The following is a 13,733-nucleotide window of genomic DNA, read 5'->3' on the forward strand; positions in this document are numbered from 1 at the left end:
TAAATATATTATATGAACCCTAATAAATATGCTTGCTATGCTTGTCAACGTCGAAACATTTTCTCCTCCTTAATTTTATTTGTTTTTAAATACATACTTAAAATATATTTAAATTTAATGTTATTTTTTTAATTTTATAATTTAACTAAAATTAGATACAATATATCCACAAATCAATTTGACTAGATTTGCATGTATCAGATTTAATCCAGTCAGATTCAAATCCAAATAAATAGCAACCAACATAAATCTGACCCAACCCATCCTATGTACATCCTCAGTATGCAAAGCTTGGACCATTTACATCGAAATTAACTAATTACTACCATTTTGCATGTGTTTGTATACACTTCAGAATCAACTTTGTTTAAAGCAAAAATATATCACTGCCATTTAACTTCCTTAGGACTTCCTTGTCTTAAAAATCATGGCATGCCATCTTATATCACGAATAGATTAACCATTACAAAACGTGTATAAAGAATCATGCCAGAACTTGAGCTGTTGAAAGTAATTTTCGAAATCCACTTCTATTTATTGTGAATATACAGAACAAGATCAAGATAGTCACAAATAGGAGCCAAACAAGAAAGCAAACCAGTTTCAACTTCCCAAGAAACAAGAATAGAGGGTAAAACAAAGAAGACTCAAAATATCCAATTTGGCAAAATCCAACCAACCACAAAGCCTCCATTCCTCATAAACCTTGATCATGGAACAAGTGATTCTTCTATACATAGCTCAGTTAACCATGTCGTGCTACCTACCAAACCAACCTCGTGCTGGTGGTTGGATTTCACTATCATTCATAAGCTTATCCAGCACTGCATTTAGGTCAACTGATTGACCGTTCTCTGTCAGTTTCCGAACTGTTGCCCTCACATGGTCTCTAGGGAATCCCATAGTAGCAACTTTGTCAACTACATCGTCAATAGAAACCCTGCTTCCAGTTCCCGCAGAACCTGAGCCACCACTCACTGCAGATGCAGTAGGTATTGCTTGTGGGAGCACCCGAGCAGTTGGGAGTTGAGGGTAACCACTTCCACCACTTGGAGCCACTGAAGCAGTAGGTAGTTGTTGTGGTTTTAGCGCCGAAGAGCCACCATACTGAGGTGGTCCACCATATCGATATGGCTCTGCGGGGGCAGATAATGTACCATATCCAGAAGAATAACCTGAACCGGATCTGCTCGATGGTTGTTCATAGGTGTGGGGTGGTGTGCCATAAAACGGTTGGGAAGGAGGAGGGCCACTGGGTGACTGGGATGGTGGCTGACGAGCATTGGGAGGATAATTCTGAGGAGGAACATAAGGTGGTTCCTCCACATGGTGACCCAGTGAAGAGGGTGGTAGTTGAGGCGGATTCATGGGGGGAAGTGATGGCTGCTGTTGAGGTAGATGAGGAGCTGGCTGAGGGTACTGGGGATGAGGGGTTTGCTGATATTGTTGTTGATGGGGGGGTGCCCCGGGCTGAGGATGTGGCTGTTGAGCTAAGGGCAGTTGGTATTGCTGATTTGGGGTTTCCTGAGATGGAACGGGTGGTGGGAAGTATTGATCTCTCTGATGAGCAGCTAGGATTTGGTTCTGAGGGAATTGATTTGGAGGTTGAACTGGCGGTGGCAAACCTTGTTGTGGAGGGGGTTGTGGGGGTGCATTAGGGGGAGGAACAACAGGAATTGATTGTGGAAGATTAGCTGGAGCAGGAACCTGTTGTTGAGATTGCAGGGGAGCAGATGCAGCTTGCTGCGTCGACTCTGTAATTACACTAGTTTGCATTTCTGATTGCTGTTCCGTCTTGGACACTTGTAGCTTTGCCAGTTGCAGCTGAGCTTGCACTATATCTTGCTTGTCCTTGATGGTCTGCACCCCTGATTGCACCTGTAAATTTTGTGTGTAAAACAGAAGAGTAAAAAAAGGAAAGAAACCAAATTAAGGGACCTGTGACTATACCGAGAGATTGATATGATATCTGGGTGTTAATAAAAAAATTGTTTAAGTCAAATTAAATGATTGAACTTAATAATAGTTTATAAGATACAACTATTTATGGTGCTAAATAATTAATTATATCTTTTGCTTGGATTAACTTCTGGGAATCTTATATTATATATATACAACAAATATTTACATTATTAAAAAGGGATCAAGTCTAACTCACTCTTACATGTTCCCTCGAGTGTGGAAGACTATCCAAAGCTTATGAGAAATATTTTGGCCATACTCTTAGACAATATGAGACATCTTAACACACTTCTCTCACACCCAAAACTAGATACTAGTGTGTGAAGTTTGCAAACTAGATATTTGTAAGTGATTCAATGTTAAGACTGGATAAACTCTAATGGCATATTAGCAGTGGACCGTGTCTAACTCACCCTTTAAAATTAATTCAAAGGAGAAGGACTATCCAAGTTTTATGAGGAATATTTTGGCTATATTTCAAGACAATGTACGATATCTTAACATACACCAACCATAAAACTTCACTCAACATACAAATTGTTGTTGACTATTAAGATTGGGGGGGGGGGGGCGTAAGGGAATGTGGTAGATAAAATACCTCTTGAAGAATATTCTCCAGCTGCCTCAATTTTCCATCAGTGCTACCATGGTTATTTCCAACAGATACCTTCAAATCATCCACAGAATTTTCAAGATGGTGGGTTCTGGTTTCTAGTTGTGTTAACCGTGCACTAACACCTTCCAGAACATGAAGCATAGTTTCCATATGGTTCTTCATGGTGCGATCAATCTCAGACAACATTGTAGCATCAAAAGCATTCCGGTCCTTTTCTACAATGACCTTTGCAGGTTCAATAGAATCCAGAGAACCATAGTTCTGCCGAAATAAGATGAATGCTTAATATTCATGCAAAAAAAAAAAAAAAAACACTACAAGATGGCACACCAACTTATTATCACCTCCTACAGAACACTACATATGATCACCCAATTATTCAAATACATGAAAGCTTGATGCAATTGAGAACATAATACGAATTAGAGAGGTAAATGATAAATAAATAACCAAACAGTACCAGCTAACTCCTACTACTCTCAGAACAACATTTGGAACGCAGACATTAAGACAAGTATCTTAATAGTGTCAGTATTTTACACACACTAAAAAATAAATCTTTAGAACATGAAGCTCCAACTTGCCACACCAAGAGCTACAGAATTTTATGGTCAAACACTCAATCTGAAGAATAGCTATTAGGTACTTGGTAGAAACCACGAAGAGGCAGGGTGTAACTTTCAATGCTGAACCTCCCAGATTCAACAAACTTACATTCCATCTTCTTTAAGCACATGTAAATATGATGCATTCAAATATTCATAAATTTAAAAATAGCAATCAATAATCCAATTTAAAAAATAGGAAAAAAGTATTTATTATATTGAAAACACAGAAAAGTATCTAAATGATTGCATTTTAATGTAATTTAATTTAACATATTTGATGGGCACACCCCATAATCAAAACCTAAAGTGAATTAGTAATACACATATACCCATTCCTCCGACCATTGAAAACAATTAGCAATCACGAGTCAATAACCAAACAAGGATTAACAATCAATCTTAACTCTAATTAACTTAATACACATGATGATTAATAATATAAAAAAAAAACAAATACCCAGATGAGGAAAAGAGGTAAAGATGACAAATTTGGGTGAAAGGGTAAGTGAGAATGTTACTTTAACAATGGGAGGAGAAGAATTGGAGTTAGAATCGGAGTTCCAAGCGCGAGAAAATGCAGCAGCGAAATTGGGGGCAGAATCGTAATTGGAAGCGGAGAGTGGGCGAATCGGTTGGAAATCGTAACTGGGAACGATGTCATCTTTGCTGATCCCATTGCCACGCGCTTCATCCTCGTCTTCTTGGAGATGACGATGATGTTGGTGTTCTTCTTCTTGGTCGTCTTGTTGGGGTTTCATGAGGTCGATGAATTCCTTACTCTGCGTCGTAGATCCGTGAGTGAGATCCATTATCTGCTTGTCCATAAACGGCGTCGTATTCATCGATACGATACCCAGAAAAACCTTGCAACGCAAACGCAATGGTTTTGTGGTCTCCTTAGCATATAAGAAAACCTCTTCAACAACACTATTCTTCTTCTTCTTCCACTTTCTCGTCCTATTATAAAATCTTCTTTTCTGTTCTTCTTTATTGCTAATATCTTATCAATTCTTTTATTGCCTTCTCATCAACAAGTTTAATTTTTTATAAATACTTTTTATGTTTTAAATATAATTTTATTCTTATTTTTAATATATTTATTTATTTTAATTTTAAAATGTTTAATATTTTCACATTATCACATTTATAATATAGACAATGTTTTGTTTGTATAATTTTTTAAAAATTGTTAATAAATAACTTTTTGAATTATATCTATTTATGAATTAGAGTACTAGTATTGTGAATACGAGTAATATTTATCAATCAATTTGATCCAATGTAAACTGAAAAAAATAAACTAAAATTTGAATAAACTGAAAATCAAACAAATCATAAACTATAAAAAAATATTAAATTGAATTTTGAATCTCATTTAAAAAAATTAATCCAATTTAATCTAATCCAAACTAAATTTATATGTATATATATATATATATATATATAACTTTATTTATAAAATTAATGTCTCACCTATACTTTTAAATACTTAGATTTCAATCTCTCGCATTCCATTTTTTTTATCCTTAATTCTCAATCTCTTAATTTGTAAGACCCATTAGTAGCCTTTCCTCAAATAAACAAAAGTCAATTTCACTTTCAATCTTCATATTTCACTCTTTACATAATTATATTTTTAGAATTTTTAACTATTCACTTTTAAAAAAATATATTTAAAATTGATTTATCACTTTAAAATTTTGATTAATAATTAATTCAATATAATTTAATTACAATGTATCACCAATTTGTATAGATTCGAACATAATATAGAATTTTATTTATTTAAATGTTTTATATATCTTCCTTTTAATAATTATGTTTTTTTATAATTATTAGATAGAAATTTACAGTAAAAAATTAATTCAAATTAGTAAACAATATACAAATTAAATATAAGAAATTAAAATTAATATAACAAAATAGGTTTTGGGGGGGTTAGTGATACAAGTATCTAAGGGATGTTTACTCCTCTTTTCTTTTTGAGAGATTGGGTAGGCAATTCATTTGTGTCCTTCTTCTTTGAAAAGGGTTTTATGGGCTGAAAAGGCAAGTAGATTATGACCATTCAACCAAGAGTTAGACATAGAGTCCCAAAAGAACTAGTGTTAGGCCCAAAATAAAATAAAAAAATGATGAAATAAAGATTAACATATAATTAATGTCATTTAAAAAATTGAATTACTAGTGATTATCTATAAAATAAAGATACAATTAATAAAGCAAGATCCAATTATGTTATTCATTTTAAGTATCTTAGGGTTCAATTGCAGCTAATAGAAGTCACACAAACCCACTTAACGAAGTTTGCGATCATCAAATAGCCAAATTGAAAAAAAATCTGCAAAAGCATGATTCAGGATTCAGGTGGAAGATCCTATTGCAACACAGACGACTTTTAAGAATATATCGCCGAGGACACTAATTTGCAAATAGTATATATTATTGTTTTTTATTTTATTTATAAAAGAAATAACTACGAATAATTTTTATCCAATTTATAAGAAATAAAAATATATCCTATTGCAACACAGAAGCTATTTTTTTTATTTCCATGTAACAATTTGAATTCAATTAATTTCTGAAGTTAAATTCAACCATTTAGCCAGGATTACTCGTTTTCAAAGTGAAAATTGGTTAATACTGGCAGTATCGCTAATCATTGAAGGAGAAACAAAGGTACAGTTAAAAAGAAATTTATTGGATAAAAAACGACACTTGCTCTTGACACAATTATGAGATCATTCTTGTTACTTCCCTCTGCACTGAGGGGAAAACTACAAAAGCAAGATATCAAACATGCAAACAAGGGATACTAAGCCCCTTAACATCATTCACTATGGACAATAGCTAAAAAATAATCATATAACAAAGAAAAGAAAAAAAAAAATAGTTACAACCCTGCTCAGAATACGTACTGAACAGTGGATAATTTTGAAGAACCAGGCCATGGTACTTGAATTACAACCATAGACCCTTCATAATCAAAATCAACTTCTTTCCCATCAATTCTACAAGTGGTTGGTCTCTCTGAGGCAAAGACCCTCATCTCCCCAGTGCCCCTTACTCCTACTTCAACCAAATCATGAGCCTCATCAAAAGCCAAGGATTGCACTGCCCCACCAGTGTTTAGCATATTCACCAAACCAATAGGAGCAAACTGCAAGGATTTTCCAAGCAACACAGTCACAGGGGAAACTGTTATAAGCTCGAAATTGAATGGCTCAAAGGAAATCTCTTCATTGTCAGATGGTGATGAAAGGACAAGTTTCTTGGCTTGGCTGAAATACATGGCAAAAACTTGCACTCCTTCAATGGAAATTGGGTTCTTGCCACTGATCCACTCAATGTCTTTGGGATTGGTCTTGGTTGATACCTTATGAGAAAACTCAGCAGCACATTTGTTGGACCTGATCTCACGAAACCAGCCTCCTCCTTGGCAGTTAAACACCCCAAGAACTCCAGTGTACTGTATCAAAAAGCAAAATCACAACCCTGTTAGGTTCTACCACAATTTGATCATTTGTCTTAGTGGTATCTGACACCCATTTGCACACAATTATCTCTATCTAAACCTTGCTTTTTATCTTTTTTTATACATGAATTTTTAAAATACTCTCCGAAAATCCAATAAATAGGACAACAAAAGTTGGCCAATTTTGAAAAATTTTCCATCTGACACTGGTAACTAATCAACTTGCTTTTAAGCAATATCATCATAAAAGCATAGCACATATTTGTAAGTAACTTAGCACATAAAACCAATCATAAAAGCATATCTCGTTTTCTTCATTGTTTAAGATTAAAGGGACCCTATATATATAACACAGTTCCTGCATAAATAATGCTTACCAATGCCATGGATACAGACAGAATGATGCATATGATTGGAAAGGAATCAAAGGGTGAATTGAAATATTGAATTATTATGAGAAGTGAGGAGGGGAATTAAGCTAACCTTGTTAAGGTTCCATATTTTGAGCATTGTTTTGCCATCATGGAGAGGGTCAGAAAAGAGGCAGTCCCGGGTTGGGAGTGCATAGTGCTCACATCTGAGGATGGAGCCATCAGGTAAGACCAGGGTCTTGAGCAGCTCAAAGTTGTGGTTCCCAACAGTGTCACTGATGTAAATGGGGCCACCAGATATGGCTCGAGAGGCTGCATGGAAAGCAGCACAAGGGTGTGTTGACTGAAACATGTCCCAATCTGGGTGGATGAAGTTGCCCATCCACAAGCTGTTGTATGCACAATGCACCATGTGACACCCTTGTAGCCAAAATGTACCATTTGGATCACCATAAGGGTCAGTGCACCAGAAATCATCACCTGTTGCATTTCAATCCAACTCATACATCAAAGGAACTTCCAAATAATAATACGAAAAACAAAGGTTTTGCTAACTTCATTGGCAGTAGCAATGAGTTAGGTCTCACATACCAACACGACCAAGGGATATAGCTTCAGTTCCCAGCAACATGAAATCGTTGCAATGCTCCATGCTGGCAATGACACCGTTGCCCTTGAAGTGTTTTCTCACTGAAGCCGTGAGAGCCTTGTAATATGCTTTGGCCAAATCCACTCGGCCCCCATATTTCTCACACACCAGTTCTAGCAACTGTTTTAGCAATTCAACACATTACATGTAAGCATCTATACAAACAGTACCAAAGAGGAAAAAAAAACAAAAAACACAGGCAACTAATAGAAACAAAGACAACGTAAGCAAAGGTTCATCATATAATTAAGCGTGAGTGTGTGTGTGTGTATATATATATATATACATATACATATATATATATATATATATTTCAAAATGAGAAAAACTAGGAAAAAAAAAAAAAAAGCAGAACTTCAATTTTGACAAGAAATAGATAACGTGCCGACGAAAACAGTGAAAGTGAAAGTTAACAATGACTGTTATGAAAGTCAACATGGCCAAAACAGCCAAAATCTTTTCTCTTTCCGTAACAAAGAATGGAAAAATGTTTTTTCCACCCTTTTTTCTCATATTTATCCTATACTTAACTTCTATGATAAAAAGGAAACTGCCAACATTAACCATTCTCCGAGTTCCTTTTTCCTTTTTTTAACCACAAAATGGTAAATACGAGTAAGAAAACTAAGGTGGGTTCAATTTCTTTAAATTGAAAAATATCTTTAAAAAATAAATTATACTTATAATTACTGATGAAAAAGTCTCGTCTAAGATATAAGGCTATTCAAATACTTTAATTTTCAGGTACAATTTAGTTAACAATTTTAAACGAAAAAAAAAAAAGAAGAAAAAAAGTTGTAATCGTTATATTGACCATAACAATAAAACAAATACGAAAAAGGGTAACTTTGTGGATAAGATGTGACATAAAGGGCAGTGGTCATTTCCGTGTCCTTACTCGTGCCACGTAGCGCACAAAATACCGGTTGTGGTCTTTAATAACAATTAATACCAAAATAGTAACAAAATGAAATAAATAAATAAAAAGACATATTAAATAAAAATAACTGTTTTCTCAAGATACGTCTAAAAACATAATATATAATTTTTTTATTTAAAATTACAAAATTGAATATATGCAATTGAAAAAAGAAAAAGAATATGAAGAATGAATAAAGAACTTACGTGGATGACGTCAACCTTAACCCCATCAATACCAGCATCCTCCAAATGCTTATGAATGCCTTCATACATGTGTTCCACCATCTCCGGCGGAACCAACCCAACCCCATTATTGACGATCTTATCCACAGCCAAATCCTCCATCGTCCCTTCCAAACCCTTAGACAACTTGGGCATCTCCACCACCGATTCAGCCATCCCCTTAACCCCAGGCCTCACCCCTCCCCAATACCCACACAAAGCATGCCACACGTACACATACTCCACTGTCTCGAACCCCTCTTTCAATTCTCTCACAAACCCTTTCATCCCCTTTTCCCCTTTCCAATTCACAAAATCCCTAAATTTCTTATTCTCTTCGTATCTCACTAACCTACACGGCATTTGCTCCCCCGCAATCGTGTGGTTCATCCCTTCTTTCTCCACCGGATCCGCATCGTGGCTGATAGACTGCCACCCGTCGTCGATCAAAACTAACCCCGGAGGACAACCGCCGTCAACTAACCCCTTCACACCCTCCTTAACGCCGTCGGGGTGCACCGTTAAGTAAAACGCGTCCCACGTACACCAACCGAACTTGTCCACGATTCCCGGAGCGGTTTTTTCTTCTAGAAGGTTGAAGGTTCCTAAGTGGGCCCTCACAACCCTCATCGCTTCTTTTACTAAACTAAACGGATCTTCTCCTGCGTGGATGTAAACGACGCTGTCGTATGAGGATCCAACGACGTGGCTCGACCCGCTCTCCACGCACACCTCCACGTTGTCGTTTGGGCCCGGCTGCAACGACGCGCGGAATGGGCCTTCGATGATGGGGATGAAAACCACGTAGGGGCGTGTTTGGGTTGGGCTTGACTGGAGCATGAGGAATTGGGTTTCGGTTTCGAGGTCGCGGCCGTTTGAACCGGTCCAGAGAGTGGTCCACCAAACCTTGAACCGGAAAATGGACATAAAGTTTATGTTTTTCAGTTTGCCTAAGGCTGCCACGTGGCGGCTTTGTGAAGTGCGTTCGTGGAAGCCGAGGAAGCAACCGCTGGTGTTGGTGTAGGTGCATGGAGTTATGGTTATGTTCTCGGGAACTTCCGAGAGGATAACTTGGCCGTTGACTTCTAGGTTTGAGTCAACTATGGTGAATGGGGAAGGGTTGAAGCCGTTCACGTGCTTCGTTACAGATGAAGCTTTGTTTAAGCTTGGAGCCATTTTTGTGATGGTTTGGGGAACTAATAATAGTAAGTGAAGTGTTTGATTTTGTTTGTTTGAAGTTGTCGATTGAAAGATGATGATTTTGTTTTGCAGATGAAGCAACTATGGCAATTTATAGAGAGTGGTAGGAAGTGGGCCCCATCTCCGACGAAGGTGAGGGGAAGCTTCTTTGTTGAGTTTTTTAATTTGAAAAACTAGTCTATCTTATTAATATGCTGATTTATACTCTCTCCTTCCTTTTTAATATGTTACATATTAAGAAAATTATTCAATATTTTTGAATCACTAAATTTTAACATCTAATTTCTTATTTTACTCTTATATTTTTTTATTAAATTATTTTTAAATTAAATTTTGACTATTTCATAACTTATCTAGAATTATTATTATTAATAAATATTTAAAAAAATAGCTATTTATGATATATTTTTTACTCTCTTTTTTAGCAGTATTAAATTTATCTATGAAAATTAGAAAAATCAAGTATATTATTAAGATTTTCTTTTAATTTTTGAAATTTATACAAATTAATTAGTCATTTTATTTATATAAAGAGCAAGAGTATAATAGAAAAAATAACAAATATATTTTTGAAATTCTAATGAGAAAGATAAAAAATAATAATTTTTTTAAAAAAAGAAATAGATAAAAAAGAACAGATGGAGTATAAACTAATTTAAATGGTTCTCCTTTTTAACACCATTTATGTCAGTTTAATTTTATTTATATATAATACTTATTAATTTAGAAAAATAATCAGTATAGAGATATTATTTGATGTTGTTTACTGTTATAAGATGAATTCAGATTCATTGCAGTACACGCGGAAACTGCACTGTACATTTAGACAAAATTTTATATTTTTGCTTAATAAAAAATGTATTAACTTAAACGAAAATATAAAATAATGTTATTGCACACCACAGTTACTGTATTGAATCCAAATCCCTATAAGATGGTTTCTTAAATCTACGGAGTTATGGTAAATGTGAGTCTATTAATATACATATATACTCAAACGTATCAAATATCATTATCAAGCAGTTATGTTTGCAATCACAGATGCAATAAGGTTAGTGAACACGTGAATGACATCTACTATATATATATATATATATATATATATATATATATATATATAATTACAACTTTTATGTTTATGCTTATAAAGTTTTATATTTTCAACCACACTAAATTCATACTAGACATCACCAATCACGTCCATGGTCTATTGATTTCAACGTCAATCAGCACCCATTGGTGTAACAAGTAGCAACCCATGACCCCATTCATCGCTCTCTATGGTTCAGTGAGAAAAATAACCACACGTGTCCATGATTCTTTGTGAAGAATCTCCCAAAGTGACACAACAGAGCATCTGACCAAAATTCAAGGACATTTACAATGCCAAAAAGACATGCATGCAACTTCCTTAGTCACGCACACTACAGTTGCTAGGTGTTGGCACCATTAAGATGTCTCCAAGAGGAGAAAGGACGTGTGGTTCAATGCTTTGTCTATTGTCAAGGATTCTCTGTAATGCGATGACAAATCTATCATGAAAACAACGTTGGACCATATTAGCATGCGCTTTCCTAATGAAATCTATAAAAGTAAGTTGGATTTGCTGCATAATTAACGTGTACACCTATTGATTTTTATTTTTGAAAAAATATTAACCTGTATACGACTTTGTTGAAGTTTTCCAATCTTCAAATCCAACTTAACTAACCCTAAACTTGGTTTCATACCAAGCACGCATATGGTGTAAATACATACGAACTCAAAATGTGTTAATTTCTAGTTTTGTAACACAGTATTCGAATTCAGAGCTTAAATATAGTCGTGACTCTGATTAAATAAAATCTAAGCATAACACTGAATAAATATTTTAAAATATTGTGAATATGGTGACTCCATATCCCATTAATTGTAGGAGGTGTTTTCTATTTCTTTTCTTCATATAGAAAACCTATATCCCGTAATTTCGGGTGTATCAAAAGTGGCGTAGCTTAAAGTTATGGTATAATTTCTTCAAGAAATTTTTTTCCAAAATGGATAAACTTTAAATTTTGGAATACACTTTTTGACCTAGTTTTAGTAATACTTTTTTTTTTAATATTTAGTGTATGTTGGAAATTTTCATTTCTAAACAAGTAATTATTAGTCAAAATTTCTTTAAAATAAACAATTATTTCTAAAAATAATCTATGCAATCATCATGAACGGTCTTTGGGTGATCCATATAAGGATCAAGACCAAACAAAAAGTTGGGTGAGAAAGAAAAAGATTTTAGAATAATAATTAAAAAATTCTTTAATGAAAGCATCATCAGTGGACTCTTCCCTTATGGTAATTTTATTTTCTTTCTTTGTTCTTTCCTTATCAGATTCTGATTTGTACTACTAGCCACTAACCGATTGCCAAGTGGGGTCCTATTTTTTATATTTAATTTATTTTATTGTGTCTTTTGCTATTTTTCTGTGTTTCAGATTTTAAATCAGAGCTCTCTCTTTCTTTTCATTTTTTTATTAGACCCCAAAATCGTTGGCAAAAACTTCGGAGAAGACGTGCACCGACAATTGCCACGTGTATGTACCATGGTCCAGCAAACCGACATTTCATACGCGCAACTAAACACTAAAATATGTTGAAAAAGAAAACCAAAATATAGGTGACACGTGGATAGCTTACATTTATTAAAAATTTGGTCATTATTTTAAAAGCTCTCTTATTACAGAAACATATCAATATTAGTTACATTTTGATTTGAATGTCATATTTTAAATATTTAATTAATTTAAATTCTGATTTGTAAACAAGTAAATATAATTAAAATATGAGTATGAATCATATATTTATTAAAAAGTTTAAAAATGCCTCTCTCTTTTTTTACTTTAAATCTTTGAAATTATGTAATTTTTTTTAAGGAAGATAGATGAGGAGTGTGTTGTGTGAACAAAGAGAAAGGTTGGTAGGAGTGAAGGTTTATGTAATATTTTTAATCAAATCTTTTAATTTTTGTAATATTATACAAACTAAAAAGTTAAATATATTTTTAATACAAATTATAAATTTTAATATAATTAAATATATTGATATTACTAAATATTATAATTTTAGTGAAAAATAATTATAATTTTTATACTGTATAATATTATACAAATTTAAAACTTATTTTTTAAAATAAAATAATATTATATCCACATTCTTACTAACAAAAGACAAAAAGGCACGTGGCTGTGAGAATGAGAGGTTAGTTAGTAGCCGTTGGGGTACGTTGAGAACAGTTGATTAGTCAAGAGTCAAGGTTGAATATAGACTCAATGTTTGAGGCACGTGGCATTCATATATGTGGATAAGATAAATAAAACAGACATGGATAATGCAAATGCCGGTGGAAAAAGGTTAAATGCATCAAAAGACTTGAGAGTTGTTAATTAAAGATCTTTGAAGATAATAATAATAATAATAATAATTTTTACTTTTTATATAAACGAACATTAAATATACTGCATATTTTGAAATAAAAATTATTAATATTTTTTATGTTGTGCAAGTGAAAAAGAATTATTAACAATAATATAACAGAACTCTTATTATAAGTAAGAAGAACAATTGGCAGTTAAAGGGTTTAACAGCGTGTTCCTTTTGTTGCACTCTAATAGATGTAACGTGTCATGAATTGTTAAAGTTGTGTATATTTTAATAATTTAATGTTATAAGGTAA

The 13,733-nt window shown here is 33.8% G+C and overlaps 2 protein-coding genes across 2 annotated transcripts; both read right to left on the minus strand.

Annotated features, from left to right (window-relative positions):
- Positions 1–370: 370 nt before the first annotated feature.
- LOC113867290 (bromodomain-containing protein 4) lies at positions 371–4,208 on the minus strand. The gene is made up of 3 exons (XM_027502521.1): positions 3,705–4,208; positions 2,561–2,839; positions 371–1,878 (listed from the first exon to the last, which is right to left on the minus strand). The coding sequence occupies exons 1-3, from the start codon at positions 4,026–4,028 to the stop codon at positions 760–762; spliced, it is 1,722 nt and encodes a 573-aa protein (XP_027358322.1). The 5' UTR covers positions 4,029–4,208; the 3' UTR covers positions 371–759.
- Positions 4,209–5,690: 1,482 nt separating this feature from the next.
- Positions 5,691–10,081, minus strand: LOC113867392 (probable galactinol--sucrose galactosyltransferase 5). Its single transcript, XM_027502686.1, has 4 exons — positions 8,807–10,081; positions 7,624–7,801; positions 7,145–7,512; positions 5,691–6,655 (listed from the first exon to the last, which is right to left on the minus strand). Exons 1-4 carry the CDS (start codon positions 9,998–10,000, stop codon positions 6,092–6,094), a joined length of 2,304 nt encoding a protein of 767 aa, XP_027358487.1. The 5' UTR covers positions 10,001–10,081; the 3' UTR covers positions 5,691–6,091.
- Between the last annotated feature and the right edge of the window lie 3,652 nt (positions 10,082–13,733).

The sequence above is a fragment of the Abrus precatorius genome, unplaced genomic scaffold (genome assembly GCF_003935025.1).
Source record: "Abrus precatorius isolate BTA unplaced genomic scaffold, Abrus_2018 Scaffold5, whole genome shotgun sequence".
Lineage (NCBI taxonomy): Eukaryota > Viridiplantae > Streptophyta > Magnoliopsida > Fabales > Fabaceae > Abrus > Abrus precatorius.